General features: G+C 34.7%; 1 protein-coding gene across 5 annotated transcripts in view; it reads right to left on the minus strand.

The window, feature by feature from the left end:
- Positions 1-243: 243 nt before the first annotated feature.
- Smarca1 (SWI/SNF related, matrix associated, actin dependent regulator of chromatin, subfamily a, member 1) overlaps positions 244-15,946 on the minus strand; it is a 73,712-nt gene continuing 58,009 nt past the window's right edge. For 4 of the 5 annotated variants that reach the window (XM_052738787.1, XM_052738820.1, XM_052738792.1 and 1 more), the window contains 4 exons: positions 15,093-15,211; positions 14,768-14,980; positions 2,052-2,162; positions 244-984 (listed from right to left, as the gene is read on the minus strand). In XM_052738787.1, coding sequence (XP_052594747.1) covers positions 913-984; positions 2,052-2,162; positions 14,768-14,980; positions 15,093-15,211 — 515 coding nt within the window. In that variant the 3' untranslated portion in view covers positions 244-912. Of the gene's footprint in view, positions 985-2,020; positions 2,163-14,767; positions 14,981-15,092; positions 15,212-15,946 lie in introns of all 5 variants that reach the window. The other variant, XM_052738809.1, reaches the window with a different exon arrangement.

The following is a 15,946-nucleotide window of genomic DNA, read 5'->3' on the forward strand; positions in this document are numbered from 1 at the left end:
GCATTCCTAATGAAAAGAGCTTGTCTTCTTCTGCAATGCACAACACTCATTTCATCATCTTATAATTTCATTTTAAGTAAATCTATGTGTTACACCTAGAGTCCTCTGTGTTGGCTCTATGGAACAGAAGATCATGCACAAATCAGCAAGCAAAGTTTCAGCTTTCAACCAAAATACATAGTAGTGAGGAGTACAATTCAGTAAATACAATTGCTTTCTACTGCACAAAAAAACAGGAAATAATTACATTTCTTATAGGCATTTCTTTATTATATTTTCCCACTTGCATATTTAGAGAATAATTTAAATGTAACGCATACTGACAGCAAGCACAGTATCAAATATTAGGCTTTTTTAATATCTTTCTTTTCTCACCCTTTATTTCTTTAGGAAAAAAATATTGAGATGACCTCAAAGAAACAATTATTATGCTAATCATAGTATGCAGTAACACATACAAGCCAGACTCAATAGAAAAGAAAGCAACAAAGAAGTGAAAAGGTCTTTCTCCTCAGATCATTTTAATTCGTTTTTCCACAGCCATATAAATTTAAAGTCGGAAACAACAATAATACAGCTATAGAATCTAGGTTCTCTTTCAAAGCAGCGGCATATAAAACATAGAAAAGCTAAAACCTCAGCACAAGCTTTAAAAGAACAAGGACTGAGAAGAATTTGATGAAGACATGAAATGCACAAAATACAGTACACAAAATACTAGAAAGCATAAAATAGAAAGCTACACATTTTAGGTAGAAAGTATTGTAAAATATATAAAATATGCAAGAAATCAAAACCAAAGAGATTTTTTTTTTCCTTAGAGTACCATGAATACACTGGAACTGGTAATTAGCATTTGAAGATGGGAACAAGAAAATAGCAGTTTCCCATTTAAAACTTTATTTCTAGGCTTTAGGATTTCACCTTCTTGACATCCTTCTTTCCAGAGCTCTCAGTAGCTGACTCTGCTTTTCTTTTCTGTGACTAAAATGGAAACAGATTTAATGTTCTGCTCCAATATGCACACTTTTAAATGGCCCAACAATGTTAAATCTAGGATGTAAATGCATTAAAGAAATTTTAACATGAATATTCACTTCAGTGTTACACTCACGGTTAATGTTCTACATAGCCCAACAAACTATGTAACCCAATGTAAAATAACTTTTAAAGGTGTTTCTTTTTATGAAAAGACATAAAATATCCATCAAAAATAGTCATCAAGTATCTACTTACACATGGCTTATAAATGTACTCTTATCTTAAAGAACTACTTAATATTTAAATTTCTGGGGAAATTTTTATGTATGAGTGTTATTTTATAACCTTAAGATAGATGTTAACACACCATATTTCACATCTTTCTATGATGCACATTTTTTCCCCTTTTAGCATCTCTGACATCAGGATGTATCTTAAAACTGATAACAGATGATACTTGGCATCATATCTCTCAGTAGCCCAAAAATGCTGTGTCTCACAACAGAAAGCATCTTAGATTTGATAAAATATGGTGGTCTACTTAGCACACTCAAACAGAACATTTAGAATCATAGATATACACAGACAGGATTAAAATCACATTTTTATCCAGCAGTTAACTTATTGTCAAAAAAAAAGCTTTCTTGTCTGATCAGGGTTCCCATTTACACACACAGTTCCACAAAGATCAAACGACTTATTTGATCAACTCAGAACTCCAGGTTTCAATCTCCACACCATCCCATCCCAACTCTAACCTTCCCTACTCTCACAGCGACCTCACAGTCTCCGTTCATAGGATCTCGCTTGCATTATGTTTCTGCTTAGATTTGTGAGGGATTTCTTAAATATGGAGTCCTGTAGCATGGGAGTTTCTAACCACAAGTTCTTCAAACAAAAAGGAAATATGTTTGTGGTGTGATTTTTCTTTTGTCTAAAACCAATTAGCAGTTCATAAAACCCAGCTTGGTAACGGGTATCATTATGGCATTAAACATAGTATAAACGTTTGTAAAGATGTAAAAAAAGGGAAATCTACCTAAAAGTTAGGAAAATGCTGAAAATTTTACCATTGGAGTTTTAGTTGCCCGTTTCTTCTTTTCTGCTCTCTCTCTTTCCTCAATTTCCATATTTTCTTTTTCAATCAATGAAATTAAAGTGTTACAGCGTCTCTGGAATTCCTAAACAAAAGAATAAAGAACTTAATTTTTAAAAAATTATTCGATCCTTTAAGATAAGATACTTCTTTAAAAGCAGTGTCTTAGAACAATGGCTTCAAGTATCAGTAATCAGCAGTTTATTGAAGAAGAAAAGCATGCAGAGGGAGGGTGGAAGTTAGGCCCAGCAACTCGCCACTCTTAACTGGATAGAACAGGTTTGGTTCTGTCTGTAGAATTAATTAAGCTTCCCTACCTAGAATAGGTCTTAATTTTAGATAGACATACAACCTGCAAACTGAATTTCAAATACTTTTCCTACTGTACTAGAGAAAAGAAGGTAATAACCAAATATTTGGAAAAGTTTGTAAAATTTTGAGCTTCTTGGGGAGAAAAATATTTTCATATAGTGCGTAATAACCTATCATATTATGTGATATGCAAAATGTCTTTTGATGGTGATTATTTATATATGATAACAGGTATCAATAAAAACAAGGAATTGATACACAGAAAAAAAAAAAAAAAAAATCCCAAGGGCTTCATTCTCTTCATTATTAACAGACAGTATTACAACTGCAAAGATCCAATTGGTTTTGTAACTTGATTTGGATAATTGTAATTAGCATGGGCTAGGCTGTGGTCACTGGTGACATCTCAGAGAAGTAGGTGCTTGGAACTGCTATCCTGAGCATCATTGTGTGGTTTGTAGTTATGCCTTCAAGTGCTCCATGTAGAGATGTGATATTTGTCTCTCTGTGAAAGTGATCTGTGTTTTAATGCAGTATTAACGTTTTCATACGTATGCTTTCACTCCAAACACTGGGCTCCTCATTAGACAGCAATGCAGTTATTAAAGACACTTCTTTCCAAAGCCAATATTATGTCTAAGCTAATGCTCCCTTTTAGATGAACCAAAAGTCCCTTTCTTGTTCCCAAGTTCCATGTGATGTTCAATATGTGATGTTATTTTTGCATTGTTCTGAAAAATTTTAATTATAAGTGTTTTTGAGATAAAAAAAAAAAAAAAAAAAAAAGATACTTCTTTAACTGTATATAATTTCTGTAGAAGAAAGTTTCCAAAATTTGTATTTTTTTCCTCCATCCCCTCACCAAACCAGTATTCTTTAGAACACCATTTGTTCTAGGGTACAGGGTATTAACAGGAGGAGGGGCTACCATGGAATACTACTCAACAATAAAAGGGAAGGAACTAATGATATACAAAACATCATAGAGTGCGGAGAATTATTCTGAGTGAAAAATCCAATCATAAAGTTTATGCCTAGTGTGCTTCCGCTTATATAATATGTTTTTGAGCCATAGTGATAGACTGGAATTCACTGTGTAATCAGGCTGGCTTTAAATTTGCAGCAATCTTCCTGTCTCAGCCTCCTTAGTTCTAGGATATCGGGCATGTGCCACCCTGCCTGGCTATGGAACACCCTTAAAAGGACAGAACTAGAGATGTGGAGAACAGGTCAATGGTTGCCAAATGCTACAGAGACTAGCAGAATGGGTGTGGCTAGAGACAGTGTAAGTGACTCTTGTGAAAACAGTGGTTCCACAAATCCTCAAATGGTAATGCTACATCAGCCCCCCCACACACACACACAATGCCTGTACAGATGATATCACAACAAGCTCTATGGATTATACTAATATGAATTTTCATATTGCAATGGTACACTATAGCTACTCAAGTTGTTACCATTGAGGAAAACTGTGTGAAGGGTGAATTTCATCTCCCTGTACATTACCTTATAACTTCCTGTTACTCTATAAATGCTTCAGAATAAATGTTAATGTAAATCAAATAAACAAAGAATAAATGAATATTCTATGGCTGAGATAGGTTTTGGAAACATGGAATGTCATAAAAGTTAAAACAGATTTTTTTCTTTTTCTTTTTGAGATATGTTTTATAATATATTTTTATAGTATAATTCCATCATTTCCCTCTCCCTTTTCCTCCCTCTAAATCCTTCCATATACCCCTCCTTGCTCTCTTTCAATTCGTGACCTCTTTTTCACTGTTATTACATGCATACATGTAAATGCATACATACTCTTAATTATAACCTGCTCTGTGTTTTCAAGGCTGACCTCTGGCACTGGAAAGCCAACTGTTGTGCTCTTCCCTGGGGAAGAGCACCTCTCCCACTGTGGCTTTTCTTGGATGCCTGTAGTTCTTTGTGTAGGATTGAGGCCTTGTTGGCTTTTCCCTGTCCACTTTGTCATGTCCATTGTTGTTTTCCTTGTTCAGCTCATGGCTGTAACTTCTGACATTCCTAGGAGACACAATCTCACAGAAAGCTCCCTGACCCTCTGGCTCTTACAATCTCACTGCTCCCTCTTTTGCAATGTTCCCTGAGTCTTAGGTGTGAGAGTATTTTGTAGATGTAGCCACTGAGACTGGACTCCCCAACTCTGCATTTTGGTTGGTTGCAGCTTGCTAAAACAGATTTCTTTATTATAAGGCTTTATGGAACCTTCCAGCTCCTGATGCTCACCATGAGCCACTAGGCAGGGATATAAGATGCAGCTGTTCCCAAAGCTTCTTAGCCAACAGAAATCTCTCACCACACATCTTATGGGATTTAAGTTCTGGGAATCAGGGCTGGACTTGCTAATTCAGAGTAAACACTATCTGAAAAGATTTTTGCATTAACCTTGCCACTACTATATTTTACTGCCAGCAAATCAATGCATTCAAACTATAAACAGATTTTATGAACGTATGGTGAGCATTAAACATATAATTCATTAATATGGAAACTCATTTATTATTAACCCTTTACACTTTGCTGTATTTAAAGGTAAATAATGGATTAATGCCAAAGGATAAATAATGTTTAAATATATGATTCATTTTCTGTATAAGAAGAAATGCCTGACAAAACATGAAACAGTTAAATAATCAAATCAAAATATATCTTTCTGGCAATTAAAAACAAACTCAAGAAAAAGAAAAATGATCAAAGTATGAGAATAGAAAACTCAGCATACTTTCAAAAAATTTTAAGGATTTATTTTTATTTTATGTCTATGAGTGTTTACTTGCATGTATGTTTGTATACCACATGTGTGCCTGACATACAGAGGCCAGAAGAGAACGCCAACTTTCTTGGAACTGGAATTATAGACAGTTATGAACCACCCTACCATGTGGGTTCTGAGAACTGAATCTAACTCCCCTGGAAGAACAGCCAGTGCTCTTATCCACTGCTTCAACTCTCCATTCCTGGTACAAGAATTATTTTTTTTTAAGTTTCAAGAGCTGATCATGTAGTTCAATGGTAAAGCACTTGTCCAAACTGTCTACAACATGTATGCATGCATACATACATACAAAGACAATTTGTTCTCTGAAACCAAGGCTTAAAGAACTGGGAGAAAAACAATGCCATTTCTACCATTCTCATAGTGCCCATGCTTTATGCTTATATAGGTGCAGCATGTATACTTATTGCAGTAAGATGTAAATAAGAACTTTCATTCATTGATGTTGAATGGCAATGTTACTTATTATAAACTAAGCTTTCTCCTCAAAATCCATCTACTAAAGTCCTAACTCTCATATTTAGGGGATCCAAGACGTTCAATGACATCTTCTGACTATATTTAGAGAGGGGTGATTTATGGCAATAATTAAAGTTGAATGAGTCCAAAGAGGGTAGGGTACTAATTCTCCCATCACCTCATCATGTGCAAAAGGTTGCCATCTATCCAACAGACTACACTTGTTGGCACCTTAATCTTGGATTCCAGTCTCCAGAACAAGACAACAAAAAAGAAGTGTTGTCTATCCTATCAAGTCTGTGGTATTATGTTACAGCATTGAGCAGCAAACTAATGCACTACCTTTCAAGAAAATGAATTGGAAATAGCAAAGAAATACTTTTTTTTAAATTTCATATCCTCTGTCTTAACAATCCCATTTTTAGACACTTACTATAATAAAGAGATACATAAAATATTTCAAGAAAGTATTTAGAACACTGAAAGCAGGGAAATCCTAGAAACTTAATTTTGGGTACTTGGTAATAAAAGGTATAGACACTAGAAGTAGCTGAAGGAATGCTAACTAGTAGTTACTACCAGCTAGCTTTGAAAGTAGGATCAGTGGTGGTTTTTTTCTTTAAAAAATGGGGTCTGTTTATTCCACAGAGGATGCATTTGTACCAAAGTTTGAAAGAGCTTTTGCCACAGCAACTCATGTAGCTAAACTAGTACCTTATATTTTCTTCTTTATACATATCTGTATTTCCAAATTTTCAAAATAAGCATTTATGTCTTGAGAAATTTATAAAGTCGTAAGAAATGGCAAGCATTTTTTTTAAACACAGTTTTATCTTTCTAAGTAAGACCTAGAAAACTGACACACAACACAGGAGATGTTGAATTGGATATATTATCAACTATCCAAACATTTTCTACTCTCTAATTCAAGCCACCAAAGAAACAGAAAATAAAAGAGAGCCTAGCCAGAAAGATACTGCACATTAACAAATTAGTGTTTTCCAATTTAAAAAAACCTTATGTAGCACCAGTTTCTTGGTGATGTCCATAATTACCAAAGGTTAAATAAACTGATAACAATAACACTGTAATTTTCATTACTTACCAAAGTAATGGTGATATGTTTAATATGCAGACCAAATATTCTTCATAGTTTTATTCAATAATGCATACACATACAAATTAAACAGCATGTTATTCAATTTATCTATTATAGAAAGGGCTAAGTTGACCCTGATGAGATCTGATCCTTGGTTTCTAGGGAGACTACATAGATTCTTTCTATAAAGCTGATTCTTGAATCATTAAGCTGTACCCTCTGGCTATTATTATTCTCAATAAGTAATAGCTGCCTGTGACTGCAGATATCCTTAGATGCATAGTCCTGGTTCATGCGAATGATTCAGGGACAAATACTAATACTTTCAGACAGTCTTATATATAAGGAGATAGAATATCATAAAATGATTCAAAATAAACTACAATAATAAACTCTCACCTTCTCTCCTTTGAACCTATCACTCACTATTCCAAACACAGAAAAACAATTCTACAGAAAGGCATCAAACAAAGGACAAACACTTTTGTTCTCTTAAATTTCTCTGTTTCTTGTCTTCCAATGTAGCTTCCTATTTTTCTGAGGTGAAGGGAATGGTTCATGGAGTGTCAAACAACTTCTATAATTCTTTAGTCTAATTACCTCTTTCACCAATTCCCCACTCTTGATTTAGGAATGAATTTAGAAAAGGAAAAAATAACACAGGGGAATCAGAAAAAGAGATGCCAAAGCAATTAAGGGCTACAGAAGACAATAAAAAATGACAAATTGAGAAACTGTTCTGCTGTATTGAAAGCTGTGGGAAATGTTTTAAGTATTCTGTTTTCACACGTGTGGGAAATTCAAAGGGGCAAACAAACTTATCCATGACAGGACTTCTCAGAGCTGTTAGATTGGAAGTCTTGGTGGCAAGATTCAATGTCAGCATGCTCCAAATTTATTTCAGCACAAAACATTTTTCTGGTTCTGAAATACTGTTTAATAGAAGCCAACTTGGCAAATCATACACGAGGTAACAGCAACGGCTAAGGCTAAGTTATAAACAGTTCAGCAAAAAAACTTAAAGGTTTTCATGTAATTTAACTGACAATTTTTGAGCAGGACACAATTAAATGTGCATTTTGTGCTCAGAAACTCCTTTATACAGATTGTCACTTCATAAAAATCTTAGACTCAAAATTAGAAAGGGGTTAACATTAAACATTTTTAGGTTGATCATGAATCCCCAGTACTAGATCCTTGCTAATGAGTCATGCAGCCTGACCATCTATGTGGTTTCCTCCAAGGGCAGAGTACTTGTTACCTTCTAAGCCTAGCTATTCCAACTCTGAACAACTTGAACACCTTTCCTTGTACAACACTGCTATTTGTTACCTTATGGTATCTAACAACTGGTTCCCTACCTAACTTGTATAGTCAAAGAGAACAAGCTAATCTCCTCCCCCACCTAACAATCCTATGTTTCAAGGCAGCCTCCATGCCTCAACCAGAATCATCTGCTGAACCACAAACCCTTCGTTTTTAGAGTAAATATCCTCTCTTTTACCCATCCTTCATGTAAAATGTTTCTTGGAAGACTGCGTTAACAAATAAATCTACTTGTGATGGTTAATGTTGACTGTCAACTTGATTGAGTTGAGAACTACACAGATTAGTAAAGCAGAGCCCTCGGTCTGCCTGTGAGGGGGTTTCCAGAGAGGATTAAACAGGAAAACCTAGCCTGAATGTGCACACAACTATTCCATAGGCTGGGGGTCCAGATGGAATGACAGTGGGAAACGGAGAAAGTCCACTAATTATCTCTGCTTCCTGGCCATAATAAAGGAAGATACTCTGCTCCACCACACACACATACACCTTCCTACCTTGATGGGATGAAACCTCTGAAACCCTGCTCATCAATGTATCTTTCCTGCCTTGTTTTTTTAACGTATTTGTCATCACAATGAAAAGTATAACCAAGAAAACTGGTACCACAAAAATGTAGTAATGCTATGACTACCAGATGTTGTGGCTTAGATGCCTTTGGAAACAGCTTTTTGAAAGAATTTGGAAAAGTTGGAAGATGGGTAGAAAAGAATGCTGTAAGGAGAAATTAATGAATGATTCCTGTGGGAGCCCCAAAGACCAGAATGCCAGTAGGTAAAAAGAAAATAAAGACTGTGATTATTGGAGTTTCAAGTGAGAATGAGGATTCTACTAAAACTTGGACTAGAGGTCATGTGTTATACCTTGGCAAAGACCTTAATACACTTTGTTCTTTCCCTAAAACTTCCAGTAAAGGTTAATTCATGGACTAATTTATCTATGAAGAAAGTTCCAAGGCAGCGTAACATTTAGCCAATACAATGTGGCTATTGCTGCCTGTATTTTGCAAAACTTTACATTGAGAATTGTGAACAAAAAGGAGAAGAACAGTATCCTGGTGGGTTTTTTGTCAACTTGACACAAATTGTAGTTATCTGGGAAGAGGAACCCTGGTTAAGGAAATGCCGTTATCAAATTGCCTGTAGGCAAGTCTGTAGGACATTAACGATTGATATGAAAGGCCCAGCACACCATAGGTGATGCCTTGGGAAGGTGGTCCTGGGTCATATAATAAAGCAGGGTGAGCAACCCATGAAGAACAAGCCAGTACACAGTGTTACTCCATGGTCTGTGCTTCAGTTCCTGCCTCTAGGTTCATGCTTTGAGTTTCTGCCTTGGCATCCCTCAATGGACTGTGAATCAGGATATGTAAGCCAAAGACATAAACCTTTTCCTCCCCAAGTTGCATTTGGTCATGGCATCGTATCACAACAATAGAAACTTAACTAGATAGAATAGGTGGCAAATACTTTCAATTTTGCAAATGCTACAGTCTCTGTCACACTATTAATCTCTTCCATTGTAGCGTGTAATTAGTCACTGAACATATGTAACTGAGCATGAACCTAGGTTCAAATAAAACCCTAGTTACAAATACTAACCCTGGAATTTTATACTATCATTTTCACATGTCAAAATACTGGTCTTTGAATTTCTTTATAAAATGTAAAAAATAATTCTTAGCCCATATGCCATATGAAACAAGAATGGGATACAGTTTGACTGTTAGGGTTGAAAGTCAAAAATGAATGAATGAGTAAGAGACAAAAAAGGAAAATAAAGGAAACAGCTACACTCCACATGTGTGTCTTTGAATTTGTAAATGAAATTCTGTAAGGTCAGAATTTTGTTCTAGAATTTTCAGTATCACAAAATGGGTACATTTTTTCCTTTGTTCTTTTACAAATTCCCTATATATTATCCCCTCAAAACCTATTTATTTGAAATCAATATCTTCATCTGCAAAGCCTGCACTGTATCCCAGATTTGGAATCACTTTTGAACCTCTATAACACTAACAAAAAAAACAACAGCAGGTTATACTAGACTCTCATAGCCCAATGATATCGGCAGCTGAATGGAAATTCATGTTCAAATAAAAGTAGTCCACATTTCCCAAACAAGTTTTGAATGTTATGATGCTTTTACATAAGTATTGTCACTTAAAACTTATTTCATAAAATATTATGTTACCTTTTCACATAATGATGAGCTAGTATAAATACCCAAAATGGATCCCTATTAGGGTACAACTGTATTTCTAATTGTTCCAAGAGTTTAGGATTACAAATGAAACACTGTAGCTACATGTGTAACACACATGGCATTTACAACTGATACACAAACTTACCAATAAATAAAAGCTGCAAGAATTACAATCAAATGTCTAGAAGAAAGGATCAGAAATAAACTGTAGCATATTGGTGCAGTTTCTCAGATTCCATTCAAACCTTGTCCAATTGTAGGGGTTGGAATGAACTGAAGTCCAAACATTCTGTGTTGATTTCCTGACCTATTGCCTCCTCTGGGTAAGATCCTATGCTGATCTCCTTGAATATAACCAACTTCACTTCAAGGTTAAAACTGTGGTAGAAAAACTGACTCCAGGACAGACAGTGGCACATGAGTCAAAGGAAGCAAAATAAGATGGGAAACAAGATAGAAATTAGAGAGTTTTTACTACAACTGCTAAGTGAGATATATATCTATCTATTTCCACCAGAGCAGTATTTAAAATACATAAATCTGATCATACCATTGCCCTGCTACGATCTGTCTTTGAACCCCTACTTCCTACACTCTAATGACCTCAATGCAGTGGTTTCTTTCATCACTCAGCTGCCAGTTACATCCTCTTCTACCACTTCCCCATGCACATATCACTACTTTGGGAATATACTGGGCTTATTTATCCTTTCTGCATAATCCTGCTTCCACGACTGGAAATGTGCCTTCTCTGTGAAAGCTATTTCTTTGATTCCTTTACCATATAGCAAAGTTAACCACTACCTCCTCTATTATAGGATGTTTTCAAAATTAAGGCAGAGAGGGAACATTTTAGTCTTTCAAGCACAGGGAAGAAACAGGTTCCTATGAGCTAAAATGTACTTGACTTTATTGACTTACAAAGAGTTAGGTTTAATTGTGGTTTTTTTCAAACAAAATTTGTCTTTGCCATTTTTCTCTGCCCCCACGTCTTCCCCAAATGCTCTTCTTTTCTTCTGCCCTGCTACTCCTAGAAGCTTTCTTTCCTTTTTCAGGTCACATAAAATGCCATTCTCGAGAAGAACCAGTCAGAACATTTTACTGGTTATCAATGTTGCCAATGTATTATTAATCTTTCTTATATTTAATTAAGAGTGTAATGTCCTCAACTATGTTAGCTGTCAACATGCAGTTAAGTACTAACCTAAAATATAAAGTCATAAGCAACAAAGCATCATTGTGGTTATAAAACAACCAGGAAAATTTCTATTTCCCTCTTATTCCTCTAAAGTATCTAAAAAGAAACATCTTTTCCGACTAGATTGAATATTTATAAAATACTCTGTGTGGAACCAGTAACCTAATTATCATTTACTAGCCACTGTGATAACCATATAAAGTGGGAAGCAAGTTCATAAAAAGCTATAGCAATATTTTCTAAGAAGCAGTTTTTTCTCCTACAGTTCTAATGAGAAATGTCATTTTATTACTTTTAAATAAGGCACAATTTCATTAATAATAAAGTTGTGATTTGAAAACAAACTAATAACATGAAAATTTTATCACCCAGTATTCAACAGTATGTGATTCTCTGAGATGCTATCGCCAAAACTCATTTAAACTACTACAAAAGACAGGGTAATTGTAATGACTAACTACTAATACTCAGTTTCAACTGTAATGTTCTTGGCCACAGGCAAAGCAACTCACAGCTTCCTGAGGTGGCTAAAGAGAAAAACAATGCTCTTCAGCAATTGACATGTAAGAATTTTTTCACTAAAATTAAGAACCAAAGCCATCCTATAGAGGAAACGATAAGCATTTGATCAATGAATGTTTATTTCTGAGAATTAAATTTTACTTTTTCTTTTTTAAATACTTAAAAGGAAACTAAGAAGAATCAAGGCATTACTGATCGGAGGCTAGGTACTTTCCCCATGTGTATTGTCCAATGAACTGACTAATGTGTTACTGCCTTTGGAACTCTCAGATTCTCCTCAAATTGCTATGTCATATCAGTCACTAATAAATGAACAGAGATGGCAAGAAACTTAATGAGCTAATGTTCATAAGGGGACAAGTCAGCATCATATAAGAGATATTACATTTAATGTAGTATAGTATCATTTCTTCTCGTAGTCATTTCATAAAGAGCCTTTTACTTGGGATAGTTTGGGAATGACCAAACACTAGGCCCTATTCTAAGATCCCCCAGCTCCAGGACAAAAGTGGTAAGGCAATTCATGTGCTCTGAATTCTGAGCTTAAAACCCCGAGTTCAGCATATGCTTCCTACTTGTTTATGAAGTTCAATAGAGGCTGATTACTTACTTAAAGACCATACAATTTCTCCAAGAAAAATTCACAATCTTTTTAGCACAGAGAGATGGAACTGAATCTTATTTTCTCTTTTGTACAGCCAGCAGTTTTAAATGGAGAAGAGCCTCGAAATCTTCAACCTTTAGCTGAAGCCTTTCAAAGTGAGGCATATATGAAAGTGGAGATTCATTCCTTTAAGCACTTTGTGGGTGTTACTTAAGTCAGATGTCATGAATTCAGTACTTTGAGATTTGTGCATAAAATATAACCATTAGGGTTCTTACATTTTTTTTCTAAGAAAGATTTCACACTATTTGTTGATGAGTCTGGGAAAGAAGAATCTTTTAGTAAGCCAAGTTCAATCATTAGAAAGATTTTAATTTAAACACAGCTACAGTCACAAAATGAATCAAATTGCATCCTCTATTTCAAAGATAGGATTTTTCAATGAAACCAATGATTTTTTATTACAGAAATCACAGCTGGTTCTCTCGAGAGGGTAGTTTCTCTCCCTAGACTATGAAAATGATTCACTAAAAAGGAAGTTATTTTAGAAACAAAGGGAGGAAGATGATCTATAAATATTAATAATCCATTTCTATAGCTCCATAGTTATTGATATTAACATAATCTTAAAAGATTACATAAATATCTACATATTTTAATATATAACTCACATTCTAATTCAAGAAATATAAGTAAAATTTATCCACTAGCTAGAAGGGAAATCAAACTTTAGCATAATAGAAAACTTTACCTAAAAAATACCCTTAAATTAACATATTGAAGTATAAAATAAATGACTATGTTTTTAAAAGATTCTGCAAAAATTAGATATTTTACTTTCTAAATGCTAATAAAAGGATGTATCCAATTTTAATATACAAAATATGGTTCCAAATTGTGATTACGTATATAATTAATATGTGCCTTTTGGCAAACATGCTCTGAAGATTTAAATATCTAGGGAAAGAATGAGCATGGAGGTAAATGTTTCGAAAAAATAAATAAGAAGATGGAGGAAAAATAAGAATTTTTACAAGGGAGTTCAGAGACATCTAGTGGTTGTTAATATAGTGGAGTTTTTTCCCTTCATAACTGAGTAAGAAAGCTATAGAGTTCTGCAATCATCTTATTGCAAACAGCTTAAGTCTTTTCTTGCACTTTAAATCCCTTTCATCCTACTGCCTTAGTTTAATAACTGAAGAAACTAGACCCAACATCAAGCTCTCAACCTTTTAAAAATTAGTAAAATATCACTGAAATATCACAGAATTCAATAAATGTTTCATCACATAAAAGGGCACATATGTTCCAAAATGTGATTTCCAGGAAAATGCAGTTAAGCATTTTTCTTTTACAAACTATTGATGCTGCGCTAAATTCTATCTTTATATGCATAAAAACCCAAGTGCCTAGAAATCTAAATGCATGGCTTTGAAAGGAGTTATCTATTAAATGTGGTCACAGATACCCTTAGCAAGATGGCAAACCAACTCACTGCCAAAGTCTGATGACAGTCAAAATGAAATCTCATTTCCAAAAGAGAATTTAAAAAAGCAAGCCTACATTGCTCTTCAACAATATACTTCAATGATCTGGAGAAACCCGTCAAACAACTGTTCTGTCCCTGTGTCTAATTGTGGAACAATCTTTCTGTACACTGTGAAGAAGCATCACTCTGATTGGTTAAATGAAAAGCTAAACAGCCAATAGCTAGGCAGGATTTCCTGGCAGAGAGGACACTGGGAAGAAGAAGGGTGGAGATGCAAGGAGACATGGAGGAAGCAGGAAAGCAAGATGGACAGTATATAGATGAGGTAAATGAGCCTCAGGGCAGCACATAGATTAATAGAAATGGGTTAATTTAAGTTTAAAAAAAGCTAGGTAGAAACAAGCCTAAGCTAAGGCTGAGCATTCATATTTAATAATAAGTCTCCATGTCATGATTTGGGAGCTAGCTGGCAGGACATTCTCAAAATTCACTTGGTTAGTTACAAAGGGAATATGTACCACAAAGTGGTAAGCCCTGGGAATCATAGCAGAAACCAAGTGATGAAACTTAGCATCACAAGTAGTGTTAACAATTGGAAGAGCTAAGTGAAGGAGGAGACTAGAAATGTGACTTTTTCAAAATAAGCAACAAAAGGAATACATACCATGGCAGTTCTAGACTTGATAAACCAGTCAAATCTAAACTGGGGAGCATTCCGTACACACTGTCTTAATTCTTCATACACGTTTTCTCTGTCAAAGCCCATTTTGTGTAACATACAGATCAAGAATCTGTCTTCTTCCTCAGTATAGTTCTTTCCTTTACTGGTTCCATACTGAATACGCAACTGATGAAATGGAGCCTTGTATCTTGCAATCTGTAAGTTTCAACAAAATGGCACTTTTTAACTGAATGTGCAATAACAAGTCAAAACTAATCACTACAGCAAATAAAATGATCTGCTAATAAACTGAAATAGAATATAGTACTTTGGCATCCAATGCTTTCTTAATACTGATCCTTCGCTGAATTCTTGCTTCTCCACGTTCAATTTGAGCCATAATTTTCTCAATGTCCTGTAATTCATTGCAGCGTTCCCAAAACACAGCTGAAAAGGAAAGTTATTACTTGAAATTACTATCATTTAAGCAAATGAATACAAGGAATTATAGAATAAAGAATTAACAGACAGATATGGTGTCATCTGTTTGTATATAATATGATCAATTGTTAAATGCTCTTAAGTTATCATTTTACCCAAATGTGATACAAAAGAAACCAAATGCATAAAGTGAAATAGTAGCAGGAAGCATATAAATGTAAATATAGCTTTCTAGTAAGCAAAAATGAAAATAAACCCATTACCAGATCATTCACCTTTTTCCTATGAAGTGGCGATTTCTATAGAAACTGTTGGTTATGTCTGCAATCATTCACTAATCTTATACTTCCAGTCACCTACAGTTTCTTTAAAGATGAGGGATTTTTAACTGGATACATACAGAAGAATATTTAAATTACTGAGCTACCCCATCAAATTTTACAGATGAGCCAAATAATCTGATGCATTAATAAGTCACATCTTATGACTTCAGTAAAAAGCCTTCCAATGACATTATCTACCTTCTTGAATTCTTCATTTCTATAGCATAGCAAGAAAGGTATGTTAGCATTTTATGGTTTGTATAAGTACTTATGTTCATTTATGAATTTTCCCACTTATTACACACACACACACACAGAGAGAACTTCTTATGTTAACATACAGTATACTCCTGAACATCCAATTGTGTATAATTCTTCTCCAACTAGTCGAATAAGCCCACTCAAATCTCCCCACCCT

The sequence above is a fragment of the Peromyscus californicus genome, unplaced genomic scaffold, assembly GCF_007827085.1.
Source record: "Peromyscus californicus insignis strain IS unplaced genomic scaffold, ASM782708v3 Scaffold_10__1_contigs__length_136768540, whole genome shotgun sequence".
Taxonomy (NCBI): Eukaryota; Metazoa; Chordata; class Mammalia; order Rodentia; family Cricetidae; genus Peromyscus; species Peromyscus californicus.